The sequence below is a fragment of the Rissa tridactyla genome, chromosome 3 (assembly GCF_028500815.1).
Source record: "Rissa tridactyla isolate bRisTri1 chromosome 3, bRisTri1.patW.cur.20221130, whole genome shotgun sequence".
In the NCBI taxonomy this organism is placed as follows: Eukaryota; Metazoa; Chordata; class Aves; order Charadriiformes; family Laridae; genus Rissa; species Rissa tridactyla.
In genome coordinates this window covers 5,417,170-5,437,931 of record NC_071468.1, presented here as the reverse complement: position 1 = coordinate 5,437,931, position 20,762 = coordinate 5,417,170, and the positions used below count along the sequence as shown (strand labels likewise).

Here is a 20,762-nt window from a genome sequence, read left to right as displayed (position 1 = left end):
CAACACGCTCCATCTGTATCACATTAGGTGTTTCTGAAATGCCGGTGATCTAAACACCGCTAGAAAAGGCACTTCTCTCCTTTGTGCTCCGCAGGCTGATAACAGCGCTGGATTCCTCGGGCAGCGGCAAGCAGCATCTGGAATGGAGGAGGGATCCTCACGCTCTATGCCGGCAGCAAAGATACCCTTAAAAGGTGACCGTGTCATGGAGCCGCGTGTTGCTGTCCCTGGGGAAACTTTCTTTGCTGGGGGACAGGCTATGAGTCACATCCCAGTCTGATCACATCCCTCCTCTGCCTCCAGTCAGTAGGTATTTGTGAATACAGGAGACACCTATCCAAGGGTAAGGTCTGCTAGAGGACCACAGCGCCGGTTTAGCTTTGATTATGGAAAAAGTGACTTCATATGAGGTAGAATTTGGTCAGTCCTCAGAACTCCTGGAAATCAATGTGAACACTATTACTCCAAAGCCCCTGTTTCTTCACATCAACTGACCCTCCATGGACACATTTGGCTTCCTTTAGGAGGTGGATCGCATGGCAGGTGGCTCCATTGGGCAACCTGTCTCACTCATTTTGAGTAAAGATGGAAGAATTTATCTTGGTTTCGTCATCCACTGCTGGGAGAACATCTGTGATGTTCAGCTCAGACAAATAATAATCGTGACAGCATATTATCATCATTAGCATCTTCACCGTCGTAGTAACTGGGAGTCCTAGTCATGGAGCCAATGCTGTGCAAACAGGGAATAAATTTGCTTAGGCACTTCAAATGTAAGCACATACTTATTGGGAATATTAACTTACTTAAAATTGAGCCAGGGTTCAAGCATTCTGCTTGACGGGGACCTAAGAGAAGCAATCGTCATCTCAGAATGAAGCAGCAAAATGAGAATTTGAGAGGGAAGAGTAAAACCCCATACTTCAGTACGACTGATTCTGTAAGACATTTCACGCAGGTTCAAGGGTCCGTCCCTACGTAGCTTGCAGCATTAAAGCTTACAGCCATAGTTTCACGATCAGTTCAGTCTGGCACGGATTTATTTTGCTGCAAAAGGGATGGTTCCTCTCGGCTCCAGCTGCTCAAGTCCTGGCACTGGGATTCCTGTAGCCACATGGTAGCTTGGCTCAGGGAACCAGTTTGGCTGTAGGCTAACTATTTGTGGGAGGGTGGGTTATTTTTCGGCTAGATCGATTCTGTGATTCAGTTCATTGCACGGCTGCACCAACACTAACGTTGGCGTAAGGGAAAAGGGCAGGAATAAAGCGATAGCCAGGGGGGAAAGGCAAAAAGAAGGGCGAGACTTCCCTTCCTTGCACCAGCGCTGGTTTGTGCCAGGTTGTAGTGGATGTGAAACTCAGGTTTTTGAACGTACAGAGGACCCTAACAGGCAAAACTAATGTTTTCAAAAGATTGCTGAGCACAGATAGCAGTGGAAAATATTGGAGACTGAGCATGTCCTCCAGTTAGACAAAAATCTAAGGCAGACGGAAATGTTTTAAAAAGGAACCCTTTAAAAAGAGATCTTTTTAATGCCAAGCCAAAACAGAAAGCAGCATTCTGCAGCTTCTCGCAATCTGAACGAGCTCAAATGCAAGAACTCAAAGTCTGCTAAAAAGAAAAATGAAAACTAGTAGCTGCAAAAAGATAAACCAATCAGTACAAATGGCAAAATGAAGCAACATTTTAAAGAAACACTTTCTATCTAAACAACCTCAGGAATTATCTTTTAGCATAACAAGGACAGTAGATTCCTGAGGATAGGGTTTTACATTTTTAAGCACCCCCTAAAAACATATGAAAAAAGCCGATTGGTGTCAGTGAATTATTGTTTGCCATGCATTAAACAGAAAAATGATGCCTTTGCAAATGCTGCAATTTGCTTTTTACACCACTATAATCTATTATTAGTCATCAAGAAAATTGCTTTGGATTTTCCAGCACTCTTAACTCTATCTGCCTAGTGGTTCTATTTTTACCTATCCAATTTAAGTGTAAAAATGTGCTTTGAGTATTCTCAGGCAGATAGGGGGGGGAAAAAGGTCCGAGGTCACAGCTGGAGGGGCCGTGTTGCATGCAAGTAAGCGTACTTGAAAATTTGTGCAGGGTCCAAACACTCTGAGTCAACTACAGCCTCATCACGGGGATTAAACCACTAAGGCAGCTGCTGAGTTTCCTGAGGTATCTCCAGCGGTGTAACGAGAAGCCACGAGGAGAACATATAAAGAATATCTGTATTGTGAATTATAAAGAGTAAATGCCATGGGAACTTCTGCTTCCCATATCTCCTAATAAATGAGGAGAGACACATTTGAGATGAAAAGGCCACAGAGGCTTAAGAGGGATAAAATGATGGGGTTTATTTTAGAGACTATATGAACTGAACTGTGGAACTCGCTGCCTTATGACATTACTAAAGGAAATACAGCTGCCAGAAGTTCATACGCTTTGAACAACTCTATTATAGGAACTATGATAGTATCTATGACATTATGTTACCAAGAATAAATGTGTCTTGTTCTACAAGCCATTGATTTTCAGAGAGTCCTGTAAAACATAGCATTGAAAAGCACCAGGACTCGTACTCTACTAAAAATACGATTCTACATGAAAATGGAAATACATTTGTAATTTTTGTTGTCATTCTCACTCTTCTGATACAAGTCACTCAAGAAACAAAGGACTTGGTCATAGTGACCCCAGTCTACACCCCTCTCTCAGGCAGGAACAACTATGCATATCAGTTTTGAGGGAACTACTGTCTTCTCCTAATTCATCATTTCTGGTGCTTCATTGTCCCAAGTCACAGCAGAAAACATGACAAAACAAGGAAATTGTAATAGCTGGCTGTGGGCTCTGCAGTATCCTCCCAGTCACATCATCAGGGCACGGATGTCTCACAACTATTACAAATATTGTATTTATAGATGCTTTCTGTTGGAGATACCATGTCTTCTCTGTATCTTTTTGCCTATGTCAGTGCAAGGCTTTTAAAGTGAGAACTTCCCCATCCAAACTGGAGTCTCCTGCTGTAAAGGAAGGTAAACGCATCTTGCTAGCACACTTCCACAGCAGTTTGCTGACAGAGAAGAACAAGGAGTGTCTGAGGTACCAGCACTGGTTTGGAGGGATGTGTCTGCTATAGTTTCTTGCAGACACATTTTTTCCTCTTCCTCTCCTTCCCCAAACCAGGGGGAAGCAGCATCTCCAGCCTGTCTTCTCAGCATCTCATTTTGGTCCTAGTCTCCATCCTTATCACCCACTTTTTATCTATTCCCTGTTGTGTCTCCTTTGCTTGTCAAAGTCTCTTCTCTCTTTAATCTTCCCAGCTCCCCTCCCTAAATGCCTGACAGTGCAGGGTGGACGCAGGTGCTCTGGGCCCCACTCCTCTGCCCACGCTCCAGGTGGGGGATGCTCTGTTCGGCCCCCGCCAACTGAGCTGGAAGATGCTCCTTCACTCAGCTGTTCATGTCAAGTAGAGATTTTTTTTTTTTTTTTAGAGACTTGTCACATCACAAGACGCGGATGCTATTTCATAGACATGGCAAAAATTATAAGCTTGTCTATCACAATCCAAATCTTCATCCCAAAGCCTGGAGAAACTGAAGCTCTTCAGGGAAAAAAGGAATTTTTAAAATTATTTTTCCCCCCTGATTTTTTTTTTTTCTAGATTATCAAAACCCCGTATGTATATCTAGCCTTCTTCTGAGGAAGGACTGAACCTTCTTTGTTGATATGAAAAAACTGAAGCCTGAAACAGACACCTGTTGTGGATAATTTCCAGCGAAACAGTTTAGGTTTCATAGAATTATTTTTAAAGTGCTACCCTGTTCCTTCCTCCTAATTAAGCTGTACCCCTTGTGTCCGAGCGCATTTATTCATATCTTACAGTCATGCATCCAGTATACTGATCCTGTCCTGGAAATGCACATCCTTTTCCAAACAACCATATTCTTACTAGTGGAAAATAAAGGGAGAAAATATGGGAGGATCCATCATTCCGATACACAGCAGGATAAAGACAAGCGGTATTCACTGCATTTCTGGTCTCTATATAATAGAGACTATATATATCTCTCTATATATATATCTATATATATATATCTATATCTCTATATAATAGAGACACTATATAATTCCACCTATGCTACTCTTTTCTGGATCAGCTGCTTAACAAATAAGCAGAAAATAACTAGCAAGAAATCAAAGGAAATGTAAAAGCGTGATATCTGGGAAAATAGAGAAGACAAATGTATGAAGTACTAAAAAATATAGAACAAAGAGTTTTCAGAGCAGCAATTTAAATGACCAACTCAGTCTTCCTTCCCTTAGTTTTCTATTAATCTACTGAGGAGTCAGTCATGAAATTCAGATGTAAGAACGAGCTGGGCTAACGCATTTGTCATCCCAGTATTTCACACTCTTTTCAAGAAGCACCCTCTAGTTAACGTGGAACTTCTTAGCAAACTTTAATTTCATTATTTTCCAAAACATTTCAGTATTTTTTCAAGCCTCCATCCCCTACAGAAATGCCCTCTGGAGGACCAGCCATCAGTGGAGATCTCCTTATAAAGGATTCCCCAAATCATCCTGTGGGAAGAAAATGCCATTTGAAATAAATTGCAAAATAAACTGTTTTTATTGATTCAACAGGCTTCCAGAAAGCAAAGAGGCCATACCACCCTGCAGCAACTCTGGTTCACTTGAAAGTTCTCTGCCAGGTGTCTCTACTACACGGCTCATGCGGGAGTCACCATTTTCTATGAAAGCAGACCAAAAGAACTCAGCCAAGGCCACTGTTGTCCTTGGAAATAAAAATATCTAAGAAGAGACAGTGCTTTCTCCCTTCAGTCCCCCTCCTCCTTTCTAAGCCACCACCTTCCTCTCTCTGATGCCAAAGCAGCATTGTAGTGTGGTCCAGCATAACATTTTTTCCTGTGTTTTGGGTTGTGGGTTGGTTCTTTTTTTTTTTTTTTTTGTGTAGTCCACAAGACAGCCTAACGAAGGGAGGCCCACATGAAAGAAAAACCAATAGACTAAAATAATGAGTCTGGCTCAGAAGGACAAGAACCATTTTTACACATCATAGCCAGTTTGCCAGCCTTTGTGCAATACTCCAAGTTGTGATATATGATTTATTAATTTGTTTTTCTATTCATTTGCATTTCGTATTACAAGACAAATTTTTAAAAAGTGACAGAACACTAACTTATTTCATAAAGGATCTGCAGAAGACTTAATAAGCATTTATTTTGCGCAGAAATACAAACCTTGTGTCATTAAACAACACTGAAGAGAAGATGCTGCAAACTCTTAGCCCTACGACAGCCAGACACGCACATCTTAAAAGCCTCTGTCTTGAACCAAGTTCCCCTATTAGCCTGCACTGGACTGCAGGCAGGATCACGCTAGCTGAAGATCATTTTTAAGAGGCTTTGAAGGTTTGGAAGTGCTCTGCATGTTGAATATTTTACGCGCAGCATCTGTGAGAGCCTCAAGCATGTAACTCTTGGGAAGGCTCAGTGTAAGACCGCCCTCTGATGGCAACCATTCCCATAGCTGCACGAGTAGTCCCCAGGGTAGAAGAAATATGTCGGAGCTGGTCTTTATATCGAACAGGATATAAGCATCAGCATACGCACCCTTGACCTTTCAAATTTCAAGTTGGAAATAGTCGTTACACTCTTGACTTCTCTGCCAAAATGACAAAAGCATCATTTCCTCATTGTCTACGCACTGCACCGGAGTTTCGCTGCACTTTGTTATTGCACTCGGCAGAACTTGGCACTGGGACTGGATTCTGCATCCCCCCTTTTGTACACTGGGGTCCTGTAAATTCTGACCTCACTGAAGGGCTGCGATAAACGTCTTAATAGCCTTGTGTCTACCATGGTTTGAAACCGCCTCTAGGGCACTGCAACAGAATAGCGCAGAGCAGTATCTTTCCTCCTCTCATATGACCTTTTTCCTTTCCGTTCCCACCTTACACCGGTCATATCCATCAGGGAGGGCTCATACAGAATTACTCTGTCAGTCCTGTGCAGGTAAGAGAAAATAACACAGCACAGTCCTGCTGGACCAGTGTAAAAGAGACTGCAATTCACAGCAGAATCTGCATCTTCGACTGCAAGTTACAGAATGATTACATGCTTCTCAGGCATTCCTACAAAAAACTATACAAATTCAAAAAACCACCAGCTTTTCTCTGAGTTGGTATTGAAGTCCCAGAACACTGAATAGGTATCAGTATCACTTTGAAACAGTAGCAGATAGATATGTCACACAGTTATTTTGTCACTTGCTGCCTAGAAGGCATGCTACACAGAGGGTTGGACAGCAGCTGCACCTGCAACTTCAGGAGAGGAATATAAACAAACCTAATTTTTCATAAGGACAACAAGTAGTCAATTCTTCTGGGACAAAATGTACTTCAATACTAGCTTCAGGACACCATAATTAATGTCTGAGAGAGGCAGGAATTATGATAATAATCTTCTCATACTATTCTTTAATATATGTTGCCTGCTTTGAAATTCTGCCCCATCCTTGAGTTGCTTGCCATTTTGAAGGCTCACACTTAAAATGAAGCTGAACTGACAGCATCCAGCCCATAAACAGAGGCATGTCCTTATGAACCTCTCCTACAAAGTAAGACAATCTACTCAAAGGGCAATTCATGTACTTCTATTTGTTGCTACAAAGGGGAGTGGGCTGGCAACTAGAGAGCAGAATTCCAGAATGCTTCCATCCCTGCTGCATGTGGATGAGTGTGGAAAAAGAATTACAGTTGATAGCACTTAGAAGTATGATGATTTTGGTATTAATCTTACAGTAAGAATTATTTCCTTTGCATTGCATTACCATACTACTTTGCTGCTGGGTGACATTTTTTTGCGCGCCTGAACACAGCAGATGCCCTGGTAGCAATTGAAATAAGTGAAGCTAAAGAAAGTGGCTTACCTTGTGTTGTCCCATCTAGTCCCATGACACATTTCATTGCCCTGATGATTTGCTCTGCTACGGGTGGACACATAGATGTGGCGTAGACAGCACTGTGAGAATGAGTTCGTAAAAAGTCCACAAGGTCCTTACACAAGCAAAACAAAGCATGAATGAGCTTTGAGCTGGCCAAACAGCAGATCTGCCTCTTAACTACTGCAGGAGCAAGAACATGCAAAAGGAACAGGACGTTTCACCAGTTATTGGTTTGCTTTCTTGGCTGCTACTGTTAATATATGGCCTGAAGAAACATCAGGCAGGTGCAAATACTTTACCATATAAGTGGGGCAATTACATCGGAAACAAAAGTCTGGAACGGAATAATGTTTACTTCTGTGCTAAGACTTTATATTATAAAGGAGCCAAAATCATTTAAAGACCAACGAACAGCTGCACTTAAAATACCGCTCGGTTCCTCTCTGGGAATGAAGCAAAGCCTACGAGACACCAGTACAGTTCCTCTGCCACAAGACCTAACCCAGGAAAAGCAACCTCACCGGGATCTATCTTTGGCTATTAGCATATAAAATTTCTTTCAACTGAAATTTTCAGCGTGGCAGGGGCAGTCGTGTCAGAGTTGGTATAGTTGCTTTAGCATTTCCTTGCATAACTAAGAGCACAATTTGCGCTCCCAGAAAAAGCATTAATGTACTGTAGGCATGTCTAAAACACCAGTAACTCTCCTGAGACCAGGGACGCTGTAGGAATCGAGTGCTTGATTAAGGCCGTCATTGTTATGACAGCTTATACCTCCTAGTGCAAAACACCAGAGTAACAGTTACCACGCTAAAAGCTGAATTCGCATTAGTGAGAAAGGGATGAGGCCTGCTTAAAAACCGCCTTTGATAAAACACATCACCAGAAAAAAACCCCAACGAGAGTAACACAAATTATTGCAAAAAAGCTGTATGAGTCTATGCGGTAACTCCAATGCTAAGCATAAAGATTTACCTAACCTTATACAGATTATGCATTTCTACATTGCAATTGTAATGATCAAATAGCCGAGCAGGCTTCTGTGCTCTAGCTGATGCAGAATAAACAGTGCCACGGTGAGTTTTCGGCTGCAGAAATGAATTTAAGTGTCCTAAGTACGTCGGGTGAGCAGCTGCCACCAAGGCTTCGAGGACTAAGGCAAAGCTTAGTGGTACTCAGAGGCCTGAAAAAAGCGACCCACTGTCATTTAAGAAAACTTCTAAGGTTTAGATGATGAATTACTTTATACTGCTTTTCACATGTTTAGGCTTCCTATAATTCCTAGCTACTTTAGCCACATTGTCTTTGGTAAGAGTTACACCTTCAGATACAAATTCAGGAAGCAAAGGAAACAAAAAAATTGATTCTTGATGTATTACGATAGGCTGTTTTAAGATCTTTGGGGGCAACTCCAAAAAAACCCAGTAAGAAATATGCACTTTAGATTTTCTCACAGCCCTTTTATTCTACTCAAGTGCTACCCTTATAAATGTTATCCTGACAACAACCCTATGGGCTGTCTAAACAGGCTCCCTACTCATTCAGCAAACGACTTAAGAAATACACTCAGCAGGGTATGAAAAGGGTAAATAATCAGCAACCACTTGATATCTCTGTCAAGCAACAAAACCAACGACATTTCACAACGGTGCTGGTTATGCTTTTCTCTTCTTCTACACTCCCAGTTAAAGCAAGCTCAGCTCTACTTTTTGTTGACATCTGCTGTTGGCAAGCTGGTGTTTCGTTAACGTACACAGAGCAATTGAGGACAGGGATTTTACTATTGCAAAAGGCCCTTGGTAACCCTCTTTCTCCAGCCTCCTAAAAAACGCAACTATGACAATCCACAACTGTTTAGGAATTTTATTATCAGTGGATGAAACCGTGGCTTTAATCTCTCAATATTGCTCCACACGCTGTTTACAAACGTGAAACAAAGTAATGAGCAATCTGCATGCAAATTAACGTAGTGAAGTATATTTAGCCAACCACAACGTGTCTAAACATTTCCAAGACAAACAGCAATCACCAGGGTGGCACAGAAATACCCAACCCAAGCAAATTACATAATACGAACACGAGACAAAAATAAGAAAAAGCCTGACTGTTTGGTATGCGTTTGGGGTCCAGGCAAAAATCTACTAACTTTAGCACAGTGCTCCTGCAAAGCAGTCTACACAAAAAAATAATGAAACATATCATACATAATAAGAAGATACTTCCCCTACTTGATGTTAAAACATTTCTGTTTTCTTTTTACCTTTTTGCCAGCTATATATCCTCCAGCTGCACCAAAGCTCTTTGTGAATGTTCCCATTAATACGTCAACATCGTCAGGACTCATACCGAAGTATTCCACAACTCCTCGGCCCGTTGCGCCCACTGCACCGATGCTGTGAGCTTCGTCCAAGTAGAGGTAGGCTTTGTATTTCTTCTTCAAGGAGACTATCTCTGGCAGGCGCACGATGGACCCTTCCATGCTGCAGACGGAGAGAATCATGAGTGAAATGCACTCTCGTGGAAGAACAAAAAATCCTGTACTCTCTCGTAAAGATAGTGCCAGAAAATATAGGCGTTAATTGCCTTACTCCATGAAAGACCTTCTGGAACCACAATTTGTATTTACAGGTCAAAGAAGAATTGCAACCCTTTCACATCTGCAGGTGACTATAAAACGGTCAAACAGGTTTAGGATTCAAAAAACCAAACCCAGTCAAAAAGTCTTTGAACGTTTGCAAGTTTTCAACATGCCAAAAAAGAGAAGGAAAGGTATAAAGCAAGGGGGAGGTACTCACCCGAAGCAGCACATTACGATTCACTACAAAACAGGTATCATAATGAATTATAGGGAGCCACTGTAATTCAGTGTGATCCTTGCTTACTTCATCGTCAGCTACTGTGGCAATATTTGGGGGTAGCAGCTCTAGAGCAAATTACCGTGGTGCAAAGCAGTTGGGTCTAACGTATGCAGGAGATGGGCCCCCTGAAATGCACAGATGGTGCCAGAACTCAAAGCAGCCCCAGTTTTCAGAGTGGACAGAGTCAGGGATTGCAAAAGGGAGCTCAAACCCTCTTTTGCCAATTGTTTCTCCCGATATGTACTTTTTAGGAAATGTAACCTGATACCTAGTACGCGAAAAAAGTTTCCATTCTTTTTCTTTTTACTTTCGTACATGCAGGAAAAATTTGGAACTTGCACTAACAGTGTATTGAGATTCGTAGAAATAAGAAGAGACGATAATTCCTTTGTATTGTTGGTAATCATGTCAGTAAGTTAGAAGGCACAGAGGAGCTGTACTGCAAAATGAAAGCCCACGGAGACTCATAAGAAATGCACTCTAATCCCATAAGGATTAAGTATCAATAGTATTGCTGTGAAGATTATTATGTCCTGAAAACCTTTGTGAGATGACTACAGCTATGCTTGGATACGCTCTGCTGCACTCAGTATTCATTTCATAATGAGTTAAACATGTTCTCTTACACTAGCTCTGGTGAGCAGGTCTTTAAATGCTAAATACTTCCTATGAAAACCAAAGTGAGCGCGCTGTGTGCCAGGAAAACCAGTGCTCCGTGGCTAAGGCCTGCGGCTAAGGTGTATCCGATTGCAAATGCTACAGAGCTTTAGGTAAGCAGAAACATCGAGTTTGTTCCCAAATAGCATGTACAAAAGAACAGTGCAAACAACTTCTTGGCAATTTTTAGATGCTGGACCAGTGGCTTTCACAGGATGTTCAGGATGGGAAATTTCTGACAGTTTTTGTCCCCCTTCATCCTTTGGTCTCCTTGGTAAGCTTGGAAACGGCTTGGTCCCCAGTTTTGAAGGAGACCTACCCATAGGCAAGTCTTCTTAGAGAAAGAACAGCGCAGGGGAGCACCAAGAGCAAGGGTTGCCTATGCTGTTCGTACTGGGAGGTTCGGAGAGCCTGGCTGCGTGCTCCTGGTGGCATACTTTTTTGGCTGTCAGGTGCCTGCTGGCAAATCTTGCCTTGTGTCTTGGCCAGCAATAGAAGAGGCAGCTGTGGGGCTGTATACCAGCACCATGGTCTCTTGCTGCAAAGAAGGGTGGGTTTGTACTGCAAGCTCCTGAAGGCTGGGCTTTCTCACTTCTCCCAAATGGTGCTTGGCAGCTGGGGGGGAAGCAACTTGAACCACGGCAGCTATTTTCCTAATGAATACAAGGGCAGAGCCCACAGCCTTCACACAGCCCAGAGTCAAAGTCAGCTAAAAATGATACCGAGCCCCTGGGTGTGCTTGGGCATCCCTGCGTGCTGGGGATGGCAGCTTTTGGCTGCGTCTGGTCGGTCTGCAAGCTGGCTGGATGGTCAGAGAGTAAGCGTGGTGCCAAGGAGCACCTCTGCAAAGGCAAGCAAATAGACATCCCACCCTCCACCTTCCAGCAATAGTTGGGCGGTCCAGCCTGGCAGAGAAGGGCAAGAACAGTTTTTCCACGTTCACACGGACGTCATTAGGCTTAGTGGCTCACAGAGATTCAGATGGGAGAGACGGCATTTATCTTCAAACAGGCAAGCGTAAAAAAGGCATGTTAAAAATACAGAGGCTGCTTTGCTGCATACTTGTGGAATGGAAGCAAAGTTGTTGCTGAATCCCAGAACAGAGCTGGTACACGGCTGTTGCAAAATTTAACCATTAAGAGGATTTAGTGAAAACTTTTCTTCCTAGTATGAGTAAGAGATTTATCTTCAAACTCTAAGTGGTTTAGCAAAACAAAGCACTTGTGTTCAGTTTCAGCGTTGATTTACTGCTCTTGAAAGATGCTAGCTGACATAAATGTTACAACAGTTGACAGAGATCCTAACACGGCCTTGAAACGTCCACGGAGTAGATAAAGTGCTTCTGGTTTCGTGTACATTTTCTCTGCTACCATCTCAGCCCTCCTGATGGCAGGGATGAGAGCTGTTTTGCTGCCTACTCTGTTCTTGGTCTCTCTTTTGACCCTGGGAGATGGTTTGTGATATGAACACCGCCCTGTTTAGAACTGCTCCAAGGTAAAGCTCACTTCACATAACCCCTCGGGGTAGCCCAAATGGAAAGTCTACTGAATCCTTCAGTAAATATTGATGTCGTCTGAGTTTGAAGCAGAAAGCCAGAAATGAACTGTAATCATTCTGTCTCAGGCTGGTTGTGTCACTTTTACAAAGCTATTGATCTGTTTCCAGATCTGCTCAAGCACACAGGGCACACTGAAAAAGCTGGATACAGAAAAACAGAAGCTGGCACTGCCCAGGCCAGACGTTCTCATTATGTGGTATTACATCCTGTCTTGTAGCAAAACCTATTAGCTTCGTGGCAGGGATACAAAGCTTCTAGCTGACCCTCATCTCCCTTGTTCGGCGGGTGGGCACAAAAGCTTGCTTCAGTACACACTCAGTTTGAATCTACTTCCAGATGTGAGGAGAGAATCCAAAATTTAGGGATCACTGAATTTTGAAGCTTGATTTGATCCCTACCAAACCACTGAGATTCTTCCTGATGCAGCTGATGAATTGTGGAGCCAAGTGCTTTGAGAGACAGGAGGTGTGCACTTGTGCTGGTCACTTCGCTTGGAACACAGGCTCGCTCTTGACGGGATACTGGCAATTTTTGTCCAGTTTATTTGAAACTTCTCAGGGAAAGTGTTTTCCTACACCCTATGGTACCACAGTTTCAAATTTTTTTTCTGTCAAGAAAATTAATTTACCGCTATTCAACCTATTATCTTCTTCATAACTGCATCACTCAACATCTCTAAACATGCCTTATATTACCTTTATCCTTTCAACATCTGAAAACTTTATCTGTACCCCTTTCAGGCTAGTTTGTAATTGTGAAAATCCCTCCTTTCCTGACCTGTTACTCCCAAGATGTATGCATTCTATTTTAATATTTACTTTAGGTATTGTTTTGTTACATAAACCTTGCATGTTCATACAACAATATCTGTTTTGTACTTTAGAGCAATGGTTTTAAGGAAACCTTCCAACCCCGTCCTCAAATACAACCTCAAATACACTGCAACGATAGAAATGTTAACCTTTAAAGCTGGTCCCTGGCCAAAGACATTAAATGTTACCCCATTCTTTTCTGGAAGTCCGGTCACTTAATCCCAGGAAATAAAAAATAACCTGATAAATTTCCTACAGTATTGGCATTGAATCCCAGGGAACTTCTAACGCACGTGAAAAGGCACTGGGCAATATCTAACTGATCAGAGAGCTATTTTCTGAGCTGGAAGGGAAAACACTCAAATTAAATTAAAAGCAGGGAAAAAAACAAATGAGAAACAACCTATTTTGATCAGTTTCTGGTGCCCCATAACTCCTGCCCTGGGCCTTGGCCTATCTGACTCCTAGGTAAACACGCGTGCAAGAGAGCAGAAGCCTACCACAAACCATGTAAGAACATAGTTACTGATTAATCCTGAACTGGAAATGGTAGAAGCCAAGGACAACATAAGCTGGAATTTAAATAATAGAAATATGATTTAGCAAGTCAGTTTAACTTGTGCCCTGGACACTGCCAAATCCTGTTCATGCTTTTTGTACTGAAGATTGATGGCTAGATGGTCTCTCTCAGGTTGGAGTGCAAATGGAATATATTTGCTCCCAGGCCAGTCCAAGTTAAGAACCAGCTTTCACTAGCAGTTACTTTTACTTCTGATGATTTTTTTTTCTTTTTAAGATAATGGAGACATTAAAAAGCAAACAAACGTATACTTATTGCTATTTATTTGACACGTAGCTCGAGTGTTTCCCAACTCAAGGGGCCAATTCTGCCTCCAGTTGTAACCAACCAAAATCTGCAGCTTATGGTTTCAAACACAAGTCTGATTTCCAGAAATGCTCATGTTGGCTAACAATGACCCTTTTCAAATTTTGCCAGCTGGTAAGTCCAGGCCTATGCACAGTGTAAACACTTTAACATACTCCTAATGGAAAAAGAAGGCAAACTTTTTTTCCATACCATCAACTTCATCATACTAAGTCTATGGTGTCCCATATAACAATATTTTTTTAAAGAAGGAAAGCTTAGTGTTTCTTTTGCATCTCTGGAAAAAGCATTTCTGTAAAAATTTGCCAAGCCAAACTTGCAAGTCAAGATATTTTAACTTGGAGAATGGCTCTGACCAAGTGATTTAAATTCTGTACTAGTTGTCCCTGAAGTATAACTTAAGTCCGTTAAGGGGAAAAATAGTAAAAAAAAAAGCAGCATTAACTATTATAAGAAGAATACATTAACAACACTCTACCTCCTCTCAAACCCTCTAGCTGAATGTTAATTTGGCATCTGGCACGTCTTCAAGAAAACTAACATTAGCCAATATGGGGTTGGAAAATTTTAGTCTCTTTCAAAAATCATGGGCCAAGAAAGGAAAGAACACGCGCACAAAAAAAGTATGAGTATTTCTAATATGTCTTTCTCCAGCTTTTCTTTTGCATATGAAATGTTATTAGCTACTTACTGGATTAGACTACACGGCCTGCGAGCCCGTTCCCAGCAAGGGCAGATCAGCTGCGCGCATCTCGGGTTGGCAGCGATGGCAGGGATACAACACGGTGGGGCGTGGTGGGATTCTCCCTCAAGTCAGAGCAGGCTTGCTTTGCAACCAAACCACAATCTTCCATTTCTGATCTGCTTGGACTATGAAAACAACTAAGCGACCAACCTAGCTACTGCTGGGGCTAGTTTCCAAGGAGAGGCTATGAGAGACCTGAGCTTTGTTTTTCTTTTACTTTGTGCCTTTCAGAAGCACAGACACTCAGGGCATGAGAGTGGTCCTAACATTATTTAGCCCTTATGGGGCTAACCCTTTCCGGTTCCTTTTTAGTGAGGTTCTCTGAGTTTTAACATGTTTTTATTTTTTTTAAATTTTTTTTATTTTTATTTTAAGGTTCTTCCAACTTTTGAGAACGAAATCTCCTTTGCAAACGAACTCCACAACTAGAGGAAAAGAGAACTCTATATCAAGTATACATCTGGAAATATAGTTATTATAGTTGCAAATATCTGACAGTGGGTTGGTCTCACTGCTTGGACGGATATATGCTTCTGTGCCACCAGTCTACCTTCTTGCTCCCTAGTGGTCAATATCCAGGGTAAAGGATTTAAAAGTGAACAAAGCTCAGCAGCTGGAGCATTTTCTGCAGGCCATGTGACCGATGGGAATATTTGTCAGTAAAATGTTGGTGGTCCACTTAAGTTCTGCATGATCAAAGTCCTTAAATCTGAGCTTTCTTTTAGTAGTGCCAAGCTATGTTTATTTGCAGTTTTGCTCTGTTTATTCTGGTTGAAAGGGGACGTTCAGCCTGTTTTGGATCAGCTGATCTGCTGCCGACCTGTTTCAGCTCTGAGTGACAGGTGTTTAGATAAGGACTGATTTGTTCTATTTGCAGATGGAAAATGTTAGATAAAAAGAAAGCACTGACAACTATGAAGTTGTGATGACATGAGATCGTAAAAGATTCCTCATGAAAAAAGCTAATCAGCTCAACTGTGCCACCATTTCTCAATAAAATAGCATAAACGACTGTCCATCCAGACTGTCTGTATTTCAGCAACACATGATATGATCCCTACGTATAAAGTTTAATGTTGCTTTCATAAACCATGTCACGTCCTGTGAATCAGTGGTTTTGGTTCCCTTCTCTCTGGTGTGGGTGTCACTACTCCCAAAATTATCCTTCTCCTACTGCTCCCCTCTCTTGCCATCCCCACAGTAGCCTTGCCTAGATCCCTGTAAACCCTCTTACTGTCCAGATCCCTGCTTCTTCAACCCTTCCCTCCTCTTCCTCTAGGTCCTTGCTGTCCACCAGCCCCATGGCTGCCTCCCCATCAACCTTCTCCCGACTTGAGCGGTTGCCAGGATGAAGCCCAAGATGGTGAGCCTGCCTTGTGCCTCTGCTTTGCTGCTCAGCTCAAGCGACGGTTTGTCTTTCTGGTTGGGTGTAAAACGCACCACACTACTGAACCAGAGCTATCTGACTAGGATGCTCTATAATTACATGGTAATATTGATGCTGATATTATCTGATGGATTCTCAAAGGCGCTTATCTCATTCAAATTCCTCCAAGGACTGGGGCTACATGAAATACCATTATATAATTCTTTGAAAGCCAGTCTTTTAATTGTTTTTCCTGTTAAAGTGAGAGTCCATTAGATCCATCACTAATTACTGGAAAGGTGATGATATCACTTGGCCTATGTTTAGCTTGAGTTTTTAGATTCCAATAGCTGGGTAAGAACGGGGCATGCAGAACTTAATTAGTTCTGTGTAGTTGTCTTTTGATCTGCCCGTCATAACAAACAACTTCAGAAAACTCAGCTTACTCACTTCGCAAAACTCCTCACCCGCTATAGCTCCATGAATTTTATCACATCTCTGACAACATGCACCAGCTGATGATCTGTCTTGCTCTCACTGTACATCCCCCACTTCACTGCGATAATTGCTAAATCAACATTCAGAACAACGCACAGGATCTAACTGGAGCAAGTTACACCAGGGCTCAGACCGATGTAATGGAAATCAACATGTTTACAAGATCACAGAATGTTGTTGTACCCTCCACTCTCATTAAGATTTCTCTTAGATACCTAGATTCAATGTTCGCTTCACTCAATATATCATTCTGTCCTCAGAAATGATAAAGAGTACTCGTGTTTCTCAAACACAAACATACCTGTAAATGCCCTCCACGAGGATGATAATTTTTCTCCATGCTCTGCGGCTTCGAGGCTGCCCATATATTATTGCATCCCTCAGCAGCTTCTCAAGGCTCTGAATATCTTTATTTAAAAAAAAAAAAAAAAAGAAAAAGGACTTAGGAAAAACATTAACAAAGATTTTTCTAAAGAACTTTTGATTTTCTACTGGGCACTATTTTCTCCTATACGGAAAAAGACAACATTAAAAACATGTGTCCTGAAGATAAACTTCCTTTATTAGTAGGCAAGACCCAATGACTGATTTAGTTTGCCTGCCTGCAATCTCGTGACACGGAGAGTTACAAAAAGCTTCCAGTTATGCACCTTATCTGGGAAACTTCTAGAAATTCTTGGCATATGTTTTTATTTAAAGGCAAAGGGCAACCACTTCGCCTAAGTACTGAGGCTAATTGCCAGCAATTCTCTGTATGGGTTGCTGATATTCATAATGTCTCAAGGCTTCCGAATAATGACATTTTGGTTGCTTTCCAACACCACCACGGGCTCAGGAACATGCGTTGCTTCAGCAAAGGTTTGGATCTGGCTATGTGAAGCACACCAGCATGGCAGCAAGAGAAATCTTGTCCTTCTCAAGAAGGAAAGCGACTGAAAGATTGCCGATGAGAGAGGGAGAGACAAGTGGATGCACACACATGCGGCGTGGATCCGCTAATTTGGTGCCAAAAGGCTTAGCGCTGGCGAGACTTCAATATAAGGAGGCCCAGAACAATGTTAGAAACATCCCAGGAATAAGGATCAGACCAAATGCGACTCTCAATGCAGAGTTGAAATCTGAACAAAATTCTGGTGTCTTCACATGAACAAACACTCTCCAAAATGAATTATTCTTGTACTTTTCAGGAATCTGGATTGACATTTCAAAATGTTTTCAAAGAACATCTTACAGAGACACGTACTACCCCAAGGAACACCGCAGATCAGCTCAAATTGTGGGTTGAGAAAATCAACGGCATTTTTCCATGATATAGCCCCACTGTTTCAGCCGTACATTTTAATGCAGTCATTATAACCTTCTAAAATAGACCAAGGCTAATCTGTAAAATACCATTGTCCCAAGTGAAGAAAATGCACCACAGATGTATTAATATTGACATATAATTTGGTTTCCACCTGACTGGAACTGTGCCCTTTGCACAGCAACTGTCCATCATGAATAACCTATGACCTGAGACATGGCCAGGTTATGCCCTGAACCTTCCATCCTGATACCCCACCTCTTGCTAGTACCGTTTACTAATGGTGGCGAAAGACAAATTTCCCAGAAACACCTGTGCCCCTCTGCACATTACCGTGTAATCTCTTGACCTAGGCAAGACCTTGCTATAATTTACAAAGCACAAAACACGCACAATACGTTGCCCCTCATTTTGATAGTACAATTATCTGCACGGCTCAATGAGCTCGGAGAGAGAAATGTTGTTATGAATAACGCAAGGCAGACAGCACGGTTTCCACTAGATGGCAATCAAGGAAAAAAAAGTTCCTTAGTGCTTTAAGAGGGGAATTTATAACCCAGCTGAGCATTTGCAGCATGCGCATATTTCATAGAAGAGAGCTGCTCGCCTTCTCTTGTCTTTTGAGGATTCAGAAATCCTTCTGAGTTCTGAGAACTAATGGACTGCCCAGGGTGACAGAAAGCTCACTTAGTCACTCAAAGTAAAATTTGGGTGCCCTCTTTCCTAACACTGCATTATTTGTCTATGGATGTCATTGTCACCTAAATCCTTTTGGGACCTTTGAAACCCTCCTCTGAATCACACAGGGTCTTTCAATTCTATATTTTGTCTACATGTCAGTCCAGATTGCTTCTAGACTTCAGGAAAGTCAGTTTGCCCAGTCCTCCGAGCTAAAAGCATGGCTTGAAGATTCCAGTTGTTTTAACACTGAAAGAGGAAAAAGCAGAGGATAGGGAGAAGTTAAATATATACAACTCTGTTTAATAGAGCTGTTTGAAAAATACATGGATGCGAATAGCTCCTCTGTCCAGTGTGGAACATGAGAAGGCAGCTAGGGAAGAACCTCTCTGAGGGATGAGCTTGTCTGACTTCACACTGACATAGTCTGGCTGAAGTACAGGCTGAGGACATGTTCGTTTGCAGGATCAGGGCTATCTCACTTTCATTTTGATGTCTCCTTCTGAAAAACATGTATGTGTGACCCTTTCTTAGGTCTGTAACAATTAACACATAATTTGTTTAGGTGCAAATAAATGTTACTGACCTTTTTACTCTGTGCACGTAGTGCCTCATTTGGAAGGGGGAAATTGGGAGGAAGAGAAAATGTTACCTTTAATCTTGCCCCCCTAAAGGCCGCCTCTGTTATTCAAAGTGAAGATGCGGTGTTGTCTACGTGCTTGTGCTTGGACCGTGCAGAAAGTGGGATATACTGAATGCCAGGAAAAACAACAGTGCAACCCCAGGTGACTTCTGGATACCAAATTATTTGCCCATTAAATATAGTTAGGCTGTGAAACACTGGGACATTGAGATGATGAGTTGCACAAGTCCATCTTGAATAACCAGTTATGGGGAAAATAACTGTCCTTCCTCGTTTGACCGTCACCAGCCCAGGCTTTTTAGTGGTAATGGCTAACAACCGGTCACCAGCCCAGGAGGTGGTGTTAAGCATTTCACTAGATTAATTAGTCAAAGCACAATCAAATCTATCCTTGTCTCAATTTCCGCCTTCTCCCTACGGTACATTGTCTAGGTATGGAGGATAAAGTTTCCTAAGCGGGAACAGTGGATCTCTTGGGTTTTTCAGAATTAAATATAGACTTGCATAATCCCTGTTTGGGCTCCTTCAGAGTTACTTCAACAGAAATACTAACAACACAAACTGCCAGTAGGTTGAAGCGAGCCCGGACCTGGGCAGGCAGCTGTGTGTCATGCTGCCTCCAGTGCAGGTGGGACTCCAGGCTCCTGGAGGGGCCCCTGCCCTCTCCCAGGCACACTCAGTACCTCCTTGCAGGGAGACACGGCGTCTCCACCCCTCATCCTTACATTGCAATGCTGGGGATGTCATCACCGTTCCTCCGCGTGGGCTGGAAATCTCCTGTGTGATGTCAGCTGAATCCTTTTTTAATTAAAATATACAGGCTACTACTACCCTTACATCCTTCTTTCCTTCGCCTCGTGTTTGCCACTCTCGTTTTCAGTTTCTCCTACTTTGCACTCTCACGCAAGTTCACACAGAGTCTGGGGCTACCTGTCCCTTCTCAGCCTCCCATGCAACCACCTCTCCCCTGCTGCAGCATTTGCCTTGTCCTCTCTTGCTCTCCCCCCGCCAGTACCTTTCCTGGTCACTGTCCTCTTGTGGGTGACTCTGCGGCTAGCTCCAATGCTGTCCCTCCTTGCAAATCCCTAAAGCAACAAAGGGAAGCCACTGCAAGGGTTTTGTCGATCTAAATAGTAACCGTAGGACTGTAGAAAGTGGTTTTCATTCTAGTGAAACCCTAGTCTTTGAAAAGTCCACCAAAAGTATCTTTAAAGTCCTTTCCCTGAGATGACAGCTTTGAATATCTTCGTTTGGAATGGGGTGGTGGGAGTGGTGATTACTACAGCCACAGGAACAGTCTGAGAATCCCCTCCCTGCCCCTCAATTAATATAAATCCCCGTGAAAGTAAGGAACGCTCACCCAGGAAAGCTTCCTATCCGCACTTGGCAAGTCAGACATGGCTTTCTCAAATCAGAGAGGGCAACTGCAGACACAGCATGCTAGGAGCAGGATATACCAGTCTCCTCTCTGTGGCAGCGTCTGTATGTGTCACAGGGAAATACACGCCAAACTGGATTAGTCTGCGGTCCACCTATCTGGTGCAATGATCTCGTCTCTGATAGTGGCCAGAGGCTTCAAGGAGGACAAAACTTTAGTGGGTAATGTGCCTTTCATCCTGCTCTGTAATAGCTATAAAACTGCCCTCCCTTCTTAAATTCACAGGCCACTCACCTTTGGAAAAAACAAATAAATAAAGGAACCATCTTGTGCTAAACCACTGCAAACTCTTTGGTTTTTGCAACCAAAGAGAGTTTTCATTAATTTTTACCTGTTCATTTACCT

General features: G+C 42.5%; 1 protein-coding gene across 1 annotated transcript in view; it reads right to left on the bottom strand.

Annotated features, from left to right (window-relative positions):
• SPTLC3 (serine palmitoyltransferase long chain base subunit 3) overlaps positions 1 to 20,762 on the bottom strand; it is an 83,566-nt gene that overhangs the window by 9,793 nt on the left and 53,011 nt on the right. The window contains exons 7-9 of the mRNA XM_054196101.1: positions 16,657 to 16,762; positions 9,236 to 9,455; positions 6,961 to 7,087 (exon numbers count right to left, since the gene is read on the bottom strand). Of these exons, the coding sequence (XP_054052076.1) occupies positions 6,961 to 7,087; positions 9,236 to 9,455; positions 16,657 to 16,762 (453 nt within the window). The remainder of the gene's footprint in view (positions 1 to 6,960; positions 7,088 to 9,235; positions 9,456 to 16,656; positions 16,763 to 20,762) is intronic.